The following is a 10,779-nucleotide window of genomic DNA, read 5'->3' as shown; positions in this document are numbered from 1 at the left end:
TACTCTACATCCATCCCACATACAGATATAATACAAATTTTCCATCCATCCCCCTTGAGCGTCTCTTACACCCGCTCACTAACCCAAATCGCCCCTCTACACCCCAACCTGATAATCCCCGTCAATAACCAATGCGGCTCCGCCTTCCTAGCATCATGCTCGACCGCATGATCCAAATGCTCCAATTCCTCATCCCTCGTCTTCCGCAGCGTCTCGATCAAACTGCGAAACTCCTCCCCAACCTCGTACCCCTCCCGCTCCCACCCCTCCACCATCGCCAACAGATCCCGAATCTGCCCGTTATAGTGCCCCCCGATCTCGGTCTCGACCGCCTCCGTGCACGCCATGGCGGCCTCCCGCCCCAGCATGGCTGTTGTCCAGCCTAGACCAGTGGCCAATACCTGCCAGAGGGGGTATAAAGCGGTTGGGCGGACGCGATGACGATGGATTAATTCGTTGAAGGTGCGGAGGTGGCCTTCTTCCTGGTCGTACATGTGTTGCATTAGCGGACGGAGGTGAGGTTCGCGGGAGACGACGAGGGGGGTTTGGGCTGTGTAGATGAGGGTGGCAGCGAGCTCGCCAGCTTGGTTCACGCGGAGGGCGCGGGAGAGCATGGTTCTTTGTTCTGGAGTTAAAGGTTTGCGGCCTTTAGTGGATTTGGGGGGTTGTTGGCCATCACCTTTGGGTTGTGAGATTGAGGACGGTGAGGTTGGTGATGAAGATGAGGAGAAGGAGGAGGAGGAGGAGGAGGTAGTGGTGGAAGTGGTGGGGGCTGTGGTTGAGAAGAGACGGCTTGGAGTGGCCGGGAGAAGGACCCGCGCTGTGCGGAGGACTGGACGGCTTGCCATGATGATGAATTGCCGTTAATTGGTGAAAGGAGTTGAGAGATCAAGTAAAAGACGGCAGCAGGACATGAAATTTGAAGATGAGCTCGGCGGCCGAGAGATGTGAATAGTCGAGATCGCCCGATGGACCCACACCCACCTGCTACCTCCAAGGTACGTACCGCACACACCCACACACGTAACGACCTGACCTATACAACTGTCTGATAGCGTAACGCGTATTGCGCAACGCGTAACATACGTGACGTTATACGCACAATACCAAGGCTTCGCTATTTGACTCTTTCAATAGCCCGAGAGCGACAGTCCCAATAGGCGTGGCGTTCATTGGGTATCCCGCTAAACGGACAGTGTACCACAACGCGAAACACCTCGCTTTCTCCCGGACCCGACTTTACTCGGGCGCTTCAATTCCCCAGATTTTGGATCTGAACCATTCAACTTCTTCCATCACCTCCGCATCGCTGCGACTGGCTGTGTCCACTGACCATCCAATTTCTTCGACCACGATCACGGAGTTTTGCCTGCGATCGTGCGTCGCGCATTTTGATCTCTTTGGCGCTGTCATTTGTTTAATCGGGCTCACTCCCTCTCCCTTCCTCCCTTTCTCCTCCTCTCCTCCTCCCTTCCTCTCTCTCTCTCTCTCTCCTCCTTCCTCTCCCTCCCTCCCTCCTCTCTTCTCTCTCTCTCTCTCTCTCTCTCTCTCTCTCTCTGCCAACACATCAATCAATCAATCGACTCCCTACCCTTCCTTATCTAGGCTCAACGCAATCAACCACCATGTCCGATATCGATGACGAACTGCTCGCCCTCGCCGGCGGCGACGTGTCCGAAGGCGAGGATGCCGGCGAGGCCATGGACATCAGCCGCGACAATTCTTCCCCACGCCACCGTGACGACGCCGCGTCCGACAAGGACGACGACGATGACAAGGATGCGCCACGTCGAGGTACTTCAGCGCGCAGGGCAAAGCGCCGCAGCGAGGATGATGAAGAGGAGGAGGAGGGCGAGGCGTGAGTCTCCCTAGATCGGAGCAACTTTTTCTTTGGGGGATTGGGATTGTGACAACGCGGCCATCGTCATTATTTTTTTTTCTGCTCGCGATCACGGCCCTCTCGCATGCACTGTCCCAAGACTTAAGCCCCCCCCCTCCCCCTTCCCCCCCTCCCTCCCCTCCTGACGCATGCTGACCTTCGTAGCTCCCCTCCAGGCTCTCCAGGCTCGCAAATGTCGGCCCCGATGGACGAGTCGGACTCCGATTCCGACACCCCGCAAGCTCGTACCCGCGGCGCGGCTGCTGACGATGACAATCCCTACCCGGTCGAAGGCCTGTTCAAGAGTCTCGAAGAGAAAGCACGTATTATGAGCATGCGCGAGATCGAGCGTGAACAGATCCTCGCCGAGCGCCGCGAGGAGAACGAGCGTATCCGCCAAAACCGCATGCTTCGCCAGCTCAAGGTCAACCAGGAGAAGGAAAAGGAGAAGGAGAAGGGAAAAGACATGAGCAAGAAGCGCAAAGCTGTCGACCTTGACGACGACGACGATCTCCACACAGGTCGCCGTACCGACCTCCGCAAGTCATCCCGGGCCCGCACCCGCGCCGATCAGAGCAGCGACAAGATGGATTCCCTGCGCCGTGCCCGCGAAGAGCGCACCAGCCGCAAGGAGGCCCGCGAGCGCGAGAACGATCGCCGTCGTCGCGACCGCGACCGCGACCGCGACCGCTCAGAATCATCGTACGGCCGCTCTCGTAGCAGGAGCCGCGACAGGTACAACCGCCGTCCGAGCAGCCGCGACAGCGATGACTATCGTCGGTCCAAGTCCCGCAACAGGTCGCGCAGTCCTGAGCCGAGGGAGAGCCCGCCGGCTGACATGCGGGATATTGAGCGTGTGCGTGTTGGGCGCAGTCGGTTTGCGGATTACTGCTTCCACCCTCTCTTCGAGCAGGCTATGATCGGGTGTTTTGTGAGGATTAATATTGGGCCTGATCCGGCCACTCGTCAGGAGGTGTACCGCATGGCGGTTATTAAGGGTAGGTTTGAGCCTTGTGTTAGGGTTGTGACCGCGAGGGCGTGACTGACGGAAGTTAGGCTTCTCCAAGGGCCGTCCGTACGCCATCCCCGACCACTCCGGCCATCCGATGGTGGTCGACACTTACGTCAAGGCCGCCCACGGCAAGGCCCAGCGGGACTGGCCCTTTATCAGCTGCTCTAATAACAAGTTCACCGAGGTTCGTCCTGATTGCTGTTATCAGTTCCTTGTCATCACCCCCTAACCCCCCCGCTCCCTCCCTCCTCTAGGCCGAGTTCAACCGCTACAAACAAGTCTGCCTCGCCGAAGGTGTGCCCTTCCCCACGAAAGACGAGCTCATCTCCAAAATCGACGACATCAACCGCATGGTGAACTACGTCTGGACGGACGAAGAACTCAACGAGAAGCTCCGCCGCGTGCGAGAGATGCACGCCAAATACGGCCCCTTTCAGCGCGAAGCGGTGCAGAAACAGCTCGAACTGGCCCGCGCCCGCGGTGATGAGGAGGCCGTCGCCCGCCTGCAGGAGCGTCTCGATAGTCTGGAGGTACCACGGCTGGCTTTTAGGACGGGAAGTCTGTTCCCTCAGATGAAGACCTCCACTACTGCCACCACCACCACCACCACCACCACCACCACCACTACTTCCTCTTCCTCTTCCTCCTCTCACGGCGGGAACGGGGAGAATGGGAATGGGGTTGGGTTGTCGCAGCAGGAGAGGCTGGCGAGGAAGAATTTGGAGAATAGGAAGTACAACTCTGAGATGGTGCGCAAAGCACAGCTTGCGGAGCGGGCGAAGGCCCGGGAGATAGAACTGCGCACTTTGAGGGGGGAGCCCGTCGAAGACGGGGACTTGTCCCGCCGTGTTAGGACCAGAGTCAAGTTCCATTATGACCCGTCGCAGGACTCGCTGGTTACGCCAAAGAAGGTTGTTCAGTCTAACGGAACGAGTGGCACGAATACACCGGCGAATGGGGAGAACAAGGAGGAGGTGCTGCCGGTGATTGCCAAGCTCAAGGAGCAGCAGTGGGAGCAGGCCAAGAAGCAGGGTGGGATGCCGAGTATTCATCGGCCGTTGATGGATGATGATATCATTGGGGCGATTGATTTGGAGTTAGATGTGGACATCAACTAAGGGGTGCCCGTCCTCTGGCCAGCTTGCAGCTTGACTTTTGGTCTCCCCTTCTGATGAGCCCAATGCTCGGGTGCTCCGCTCGCATGGTGGGGTCTGACGGGCTTTTCAACAATCACACTCGCTCCTTTTTCTTGATTGACGGACGGATGAGATGGCGGATATGGAATGGGCATAGCGGTTCCCATGTCTCTTATTTTTTTTTTCTCCCTCGTGGCGAACATAAAAAGAAACCAATATTGATGAGGCAAAGAAAGAAAAGACATAATGTAGTTAACAGTTCTTTAGGTAGTCGGGTGGTTATCGGGCGTTCCTATAGTTCGGGGTTTGAGTCAAGGCAAGATGATACAATAAATGATAGATACCTAAATTTCAGTATTCCCGTGCGTATCCTCGTGTTGGTGAGGCGATACTGTGTAGTGTGACTCCTTATGCCCTGTCATATTCGAAGTCTATGAGGGACATAATGCCAGTCGAGCTTTTAGAACAGTCACTTTCACCATGGTCAAAGAGACCTCTGAAATATGGACATATCATTCATCATTAGAACTTATATTTCTAGCCATCACTGCTCAATGATGCGTGATATCACTAACAGTACACTCATTATAATTATAGCTCATGGCCGTACTGAAAACAATAATAAACTCGAGAAAAGAGGAGAGACAAACATAAAACAAGAAGCTAGTAGTACAGGACAAGAATAGATCTGGGGACGAATGTTGAAAGTAAACATGCAACAAGATAGAACAAAACGTTAAAACATCATGCAAACCACATACAAGCCAACAACCAGTTTTGAACAGAAAAAAAAAAAAAACCTAAAAGCAAACCTCGTATAACTGAGTCTAAGACTCCGACTTATCTAATGTTCAACCAACCATATCCAAACATGATATAGAATTACCGGTCAATTAAGACATTAAACGTCCAAAACAACCCGCTAACATTGTAAAAAACATGCCCGGGGTATCACTTCCCACGAGGTAGACTAACACCGCCCGACATGACATGCCCTACCAAACCCAGCCCAAGCCGACCCAAATAAGAAAAAAAAAAACAAAAAGAATCAACCTATTAAGACATACAGACAGACAGATACACAAGCCATAAACACGACCTATCCTTCCTTCCTTCCATCTATGGTACCCAATCACCAATCCTTCTTCAATGCCTTTTCCCTTTCTTATCCACCTATGTCCATGCTACCCAAAAAAAAAAAAACCCTGAAATCTTAACCCTCCTAACACCACTCCCTTCCACCTTCAATGCTAATCCCAATCCAATTCAAGCCCTTAACCCATGTACCCCAACCCCCTCACCACCCCCCTTCTCCAACCTAACTAGCACCTTCTCAACCGCATCCCAGAACAGCCTGCTGCTGGGACACAAACAGTCTGCCTTCAGCCGACGTCTGACCAGTGCCACCACGCCGAGGGTTGCATCTCGCATATCTATCCCGGCGGCTGCGACTGCGGAGGGCCAGGACAACGCAGAACGGTCGATACCGTCGTGGGGGGAGGGGAAAGAAGAGGCGACGGTCCGCAGGAAGAGGAGGGCGGACTGTTCTTGTTCAGACAGCGGGGATTCGTCAAGGGCAGGGTCGTCGTCTGTGTCCATAGCGCTGGCTGACGCTGAGGGGGTAGCGATGGAAGATGAGGAGGGGCCCGTGGACAGCGTAGGCGATCCGGGAGAAAGGGAATGGAATTGCGCAGGATCATGCACAGCAAGCAACTCCCCATACTGCTGTTGTTGATGTCCCCCATGTCCATGCCCCCCCATAGCCCTCCCCACGGCCCAACAGACCAACGCGCAACAATACACCGCCCAATAATCCCCCAGATCCGCCACCCACGGCACACGCTTCATGGGCCCTCTCCCAACCATGCCCCTCCCATCCTCCCCCAAAAACCCAAGTAATGCCCGCGCCGCATACCCCACAGCCTTAACCGCGCTCTTCCCCTCCCCGGCACCAACGACCCCCGTCTCATGCCCCACCGCCGCCGCCCAGGCCGTGACACGACGCTGGGCCTCGAGAAACGCCGACTCGGAGAGCAGTTTCTGAGCAAACACCCAGCTGTTGCCCGCCACAGCGAGGAGGTCGCGCAACGGGGTGTGGTGCAGGGCAAGGTATGTGTAGACGATGGGGCAATGGGGGAAAAGGCGGAGGAGGAGGGCTTCGGCGTCGAGGGATTGCACGGAGTGGGAGAGCGAGGCAAGGGTTTGAGCCAAGGTGAGGTGGGCAGTTGGGTCAGATGATGAAGGGGGGTGGGAGGGGTCTATCATCTCCGGGGCAGGGGAGCTGGCTGTGGAGAGGGAGTTGGTGTTGGGGATGACGGGACGGCGGCGGGGTAAGCTAAGAGCGCTGACGCTGAGGATGGTGAGACGGTCGAGGGGCGTGCAGCCGTCGACAGACTCGGTTGTGAGTTGCTCGAGAGAGGGGAGGGTCTCGGGCATGAGGAGGGACGGGTCAGCGGCAACCTCGGCCGCCCACTCGTCTGCGGTCCGGGAAGCCCACAAGTGAGAACTACGGGTGAAGAGAGGGATGTTCCGAAAAGCGCCAGGACGATCAGGCTGACAGTCGTACATGCGAAACTGCTGTTCGTGGTAGATGGCGGTATGGGCGTCAATGAAGAGGCAGACGGCGAAGATACGACGGCGCGACTCGATGTCAACCCAGCGTTGCCAGCGGTCCTGGACAGACAAGCATGGCTGGTTCAAGATTGGCATGACATCGTCCGGCGTAAACGAATCGCAGGCCTGTCCGGCGGGCCGTGAGCATGACTGTCCGGGGAAGAAGGGCTGAGAAGGAGAAAGTGAAGCGAAAGAGGCTGAAAAAGAAGAGAGAACCGGTGTTGTCGCGGGAGTGAAACAAGCCGTAAGGAACGGAAGAAGAAGGAAGAAGAAGAAGAAGAAGAAGGAAGAAGAAGAAGAAGAAGAAGAAGAAGAAGAAGAAGACCAAGATGAGGTTAACGAGGACTGAGACCGAGAGCGAAAGTGCGAAGAAAGAGATGAAGCGGGAACATTAAGATTATAATTAAAAGTGCTGCTACGCCGACGACGGATAGGCAGCTCAAAGGTTGGAGGAAACGGAGCCAAAGGAGAAGAAGCACCAGAAGAAACAGATCGCCGCGACGACCCAAGCCCATCCCAGGGCATGCCCGGAAGAGGACTCAGATGGCGCAGGGCAATGGGCGACATAGTAGGGGTGGTAGACATAGACAAGGACCCTCCCTCGAAAACAGAAGGGACAGGAGAGGCAGGAGACGAGACGGGTGTCCAGGCATTGGAGTCGATGATAGCATTGCCGCCATAGATAGAAGAAGAGGGCGAAAGACATGACGATGAGGAGCGTGCGGCACTCACCCTCCCATAAAGTGACTTGAAGCGATTGGATGGCTCCGAGACGGCCTTGCGGCCGCGGAAGCGGGAGAAGTATTCGCACAGGAGGATGGCTTGCATGGTCTGGAGGGTCCATTGAGGGATCTGTGAGCGGCAGCAGAGGCGGCGACGGTGTCGGCTCGTGTCAGCTGAACTGGGCCTTCAGCACACTTGGAGAGAGGGGGGCCTGGGAGAGTGTGAGAGTGCACTCACCCGCTTGATTTCCTGCTGGGCAACGTCGTGCAGCTGGGTCCCCTTTTGGCGGTCGTCCTTGTTATCGAGGTACTGCGTTGCGACAGCTGCCATGGCGCATGTCAGGGCGTCCTCGGGTGCCGCTTCGTACGAAAGCCGATGGACGAGAGGAAGCATCGGGTCCACGAGGTTCCAGTATTCGCCCACATAGCGGGGGATGTCCTTGCGGACGGTTTCGGACAGTTGGCTCATCGCCGATGGTGACGAGAGAGGCATGGTAACGGCATACTCCCCGCTGCAGCTGCCGTTGTTCAGGTTGATGTCCATGTCAACATTGACAGAAACGTTGACTTGGCTGGACTGATCAACCGCTGGGTTTGCCAACCCGTTGCCAGAGGTGCCGTAGCTGATGGCCAGGCCGCTCAGAATACCAAGACCCATCTGGTCGGTGTCAACCATGACACTTTTCCGACGGTCCAAGCCAGCCATTGGATCGAGCTGAGCAGGAACCGCAGGGGTAGTGACCAGCGCAGTTTCTCCTGGCTGAGCGGTGCCCATAGGAGAGGTCTGGGTCCGTGTGGTAGAAACGGAATCGCTATGTCGATGCTGAGGCCGGTAAGGGATCTCAACAACGGACGGCTGCTGAGAACTAGGGTTCCCGGGGCTGTTGGAAGGAACGAATCCCACGGGGGCCGGAACGCTCAGCATGCCGTTACTAAAAGTACATGGCTCAGACGGTTGCTGTGCTCCAGGGAAGGGGGAGCCGGCGAATATGGGTGACCGCAGGGTGTCTCCCATGGCAGACGGGGCCGGGCTCTGACTATGGATCCGCCGTGGTGTCGGAGGAGGGTAAGGAGAAAGACGCTGTGATGAAGACCACTCGCTAACAGTAGGCGACGGGTGTCCCCGATGCCAACGGGCGTTTCTGCCGATATCAGACACCGGGGTGGAGAAAGTGCTGTCGGTGGCTGATGAGGGCCACGCCGATGATGCCGAACTTTGGAGATCGGGCAACTCGGCCGGCTGAACTGAGATGCCTTGCGTAACTACGTAGATAGCGGGAGGTGACGGGCGGGAAGCGGACGGGAACTGACTCATGTTTCCCGGCAGCGTAGGTGACAGAGAGGTTGGCGGAGTAGGACTCATGATGGGAATGCTCGGAGATGAGACAGGGTAGGTGTTCTGAGCTTGCTGAGAAGAATTCCTGCGGCTCCTCGGACCGGAGCCCACGCCACGCTGTTGGGAAGGACCCGAGATGTTCACAGGCTGTGAGAAGCCGGCCTGGGCGGCAACATTTGGGTTAGGGGTAGGAGGGGCCGTTGTAGATGGCGAGGGGCTTAATCCCGAAATAGATTCACACGGCGACCGCTGCTGGGTCTGAGTTGTCGTAGTAGTAGTAGTAGTAGTAGTAGTAGTAGTAGTAGTAGTAGTAGGAGTAGGAGAAGAAGGCGAGCCGTGCTGTGCCGATTCTGCTGTTTGGGCACTTTGACCCTCTTGCTCACTGACAATTTCGTCAGCACACACGCGGCACATCATGACCTATTCAAGGACAAAGGCTTACTGCCTCAGCTTATGCCTATCGAGGAGGTCTCTCCGATGGAACGCCCTGTCACAGCCAGGGCACTGAAACTGTGGTTTACCATGGCTAAGCTGGTGACGTCTATGGAATGCATAGTTTTAGTACACATGACTCAATGATGAAGACCAAGACCAAAGCAGTTACCATACCTGAGATGCTCTGCCCGGGTGAATGTCTTGGGCGGATTGCACAGGTCGCAGACATGAACCGGCAATCCCTTTTGGGCCTTGCTTATCCGCCTGGTCTTGGGAGTGAGCTTGATGGGGATGTTGGCATGGTTGATATGAGGGTGGAAGGGCCTTTGAAGGCCCGCTGGCGGGAAGGGCGAAAGTTGGAAAAACCCCACTGGGTTGTTCATGGTGTTGCTGGTCTTATCCCGGGTAGACTGTCGGGAGCTAGCAGACACTGACTGAGACTGAGACTGAGACAAAGCGGCTGACTGAGAGGGGGTTGAGGAGGATGCCGAGGTTGAAGAAGGTCTTGATGAGGATGATGATGATGAGGATAAGTCCGACTTGGGAGCGCTGGATGGCCTTGGATCTGTAGCCCCTGATGGATCTGGCTGCGAGATCGAGGTGGTCGACTCGACCGGCCGCGGGGATGAGCCACGCTTTGTATTTGCGTGGCCAGCGGGAGAGGCCTGGTTGATATCCTTTCTCTCGGAACCCGGGAGTGAAGAAGGCTTGTCGACGTACTCCTTCACGGCGTCATTGGGTGTCTCGCTGCCCGAGGTCGCGGGTGCGGGATCCCTTTTATTGTGGGGAGACGGGGATGGCAATGGCAAGGACGAGCGGTCATCATTGAGATGAAGTATCTTCCTCAGACTCGTCATGGCGACGCCAGCTCTCAAAATGGAAATGGGAAGGACCTATGCCAGGCTGGGGGAACGACACAGCCCGCCTCAGACTGGCAGCAGGCCAGCAGTAGCAGGCGACGAGAGGTAGCAATAGGCTTAGAACAAGAATGAGAAAGTGACAGTCCGGTAGTCACTCACGATTTAGTTAGTGCCATGTACAAGCGCGGCTGTAGCGCACACACACACACACACACACACACACACACACACACAGGCACGGCGCACGCCAGGGGAGGTGGAGGATATGGGATAACGGAGAGGGAGGGGGAGGGGCAGACAAGCAGTGCTGGCGACAAGACAGAACGATGCCCGTGTTCCGTACAGCTGGACCGTGGACGCGGTTGAGTGAGAGGGTGGATCGCGAGGGTAGGAGAAATTGAGAAGACTGATCGAGCAGGGGAGTGCAGGGTGTCAAGCGAGCAGGTCGAAATGGGGGAACAGTCGAGCGCACACACCCCATTCTGGTCAAACACACAGCGCGGCACAGCACCGCTAGCGGGCCACAAGAAGCGCGCAGCACGACCAGGGGGCATCTTGGCAGAGACCACGCCAGAGGGCTTAGTTTGATGGTCGCACCATCTGCGCTTTGGAGGTCTTGGTACGCCTCTAGCGCGTAGGGACTGAGAAAATACGCATATGGCCGACATTCGAGATACGGTATGTGGCAAGAGGAGTAGACGATATGCAGCTCTCTGTACAAGGCAGCCTGTTCTCTCGCCCAGTTGCTCTCTGCCGTTACACGGCCTATCACAGAGTTGCCTTGTA

At 56.2% G+C, this 10,779-nt stretch overlaps 3 protein-coding genes across 3 annotated transcripts; 1 reads left to right on the top strand and 2 right to left on the bottom strand.

Moving 5' to 3' along the window:
• Positions 1 to 65: 65 nt before the first annotated feature.
• Positions 66 to 848, bottom strand: CTHT_0045990 (ubiquinone biosynthesis protein coq7-like protein; the record flags this gene model as incomplete). Its single annotated transcript, XM_006694916.1, has 1 exon — positions 66 to 848. The coding sequence occupies one exon, from the start codon at positions 846 to 848 to the stop codon at positions 66 to 68; it is 783 nt and encodes a 260-aa protein (XP_006694979.1).
• Positions 849 to 1,625: 777 nt separating this feature from the next.
• On the top strand, positions 1,626 to 4,009 carry CTHT_0045980 (RNA polymerase-like protein; the record flags this gene model as incomplete). Its single annotated transcript, XM_006694915.1, has 4 exons — positions 1,626 to 1,858; positions 2,045 to 2,877; positions 2,936 to 3,075; positions 3,146 to 4,009. The coding sequence occupies 4 exons, from the start codon at positions 1,626 to 1,628 to the stop codon at positions 4,007 to 4,009; spliced, it is 2,070 nt and encodes a 689-aa protein (XP_006694978.1).
• Positions 4,010 to 5,293: 1,284 nt separating this feature from the next.
• Positions 5,294 to 9,990, bottom strand: CTHT_0045970 (uncharacterized protein; the record flags this gene model as incomplete). The annotated part of the gene is made up of 4 exons (XM_006694914.1): positions 5,294 to 7,492; positions 7,601 to 9,080; positions 9,141 to 9,239; positions 9,308 to 9,990. The coding sequence occupies 4 exons, from the start codon at positions 9,988 to 9,990 to the stop codon at positions 5,294 to 5,296; spliced, it is 4,461 nt and encodes a 1,486-aa protein (XP_006694977.1).
• Positions 9,991 to 10,779: the final 789 nt, after the last annotated feature.

The sequence above is a fragment of the Thermochaetoides thermophila genome (genome assembly GCF_000221225.1).
Source record: "Thermochaetoides thermophila DSM 1495 unplaced genomic scaffold scf7180000011818, whole genome shotgun sequence".
Taxonomy (NCBI): Eukaryota; Fungi; Ascomycota; class Sordariomycetes; order Sordariales; family Chaetomiaceae; genus Thermochaetoides; species Thermochaetoides thermophila.
This window is presented reverse-complemented; position numbering and strand designations above follow the sequence as displayed.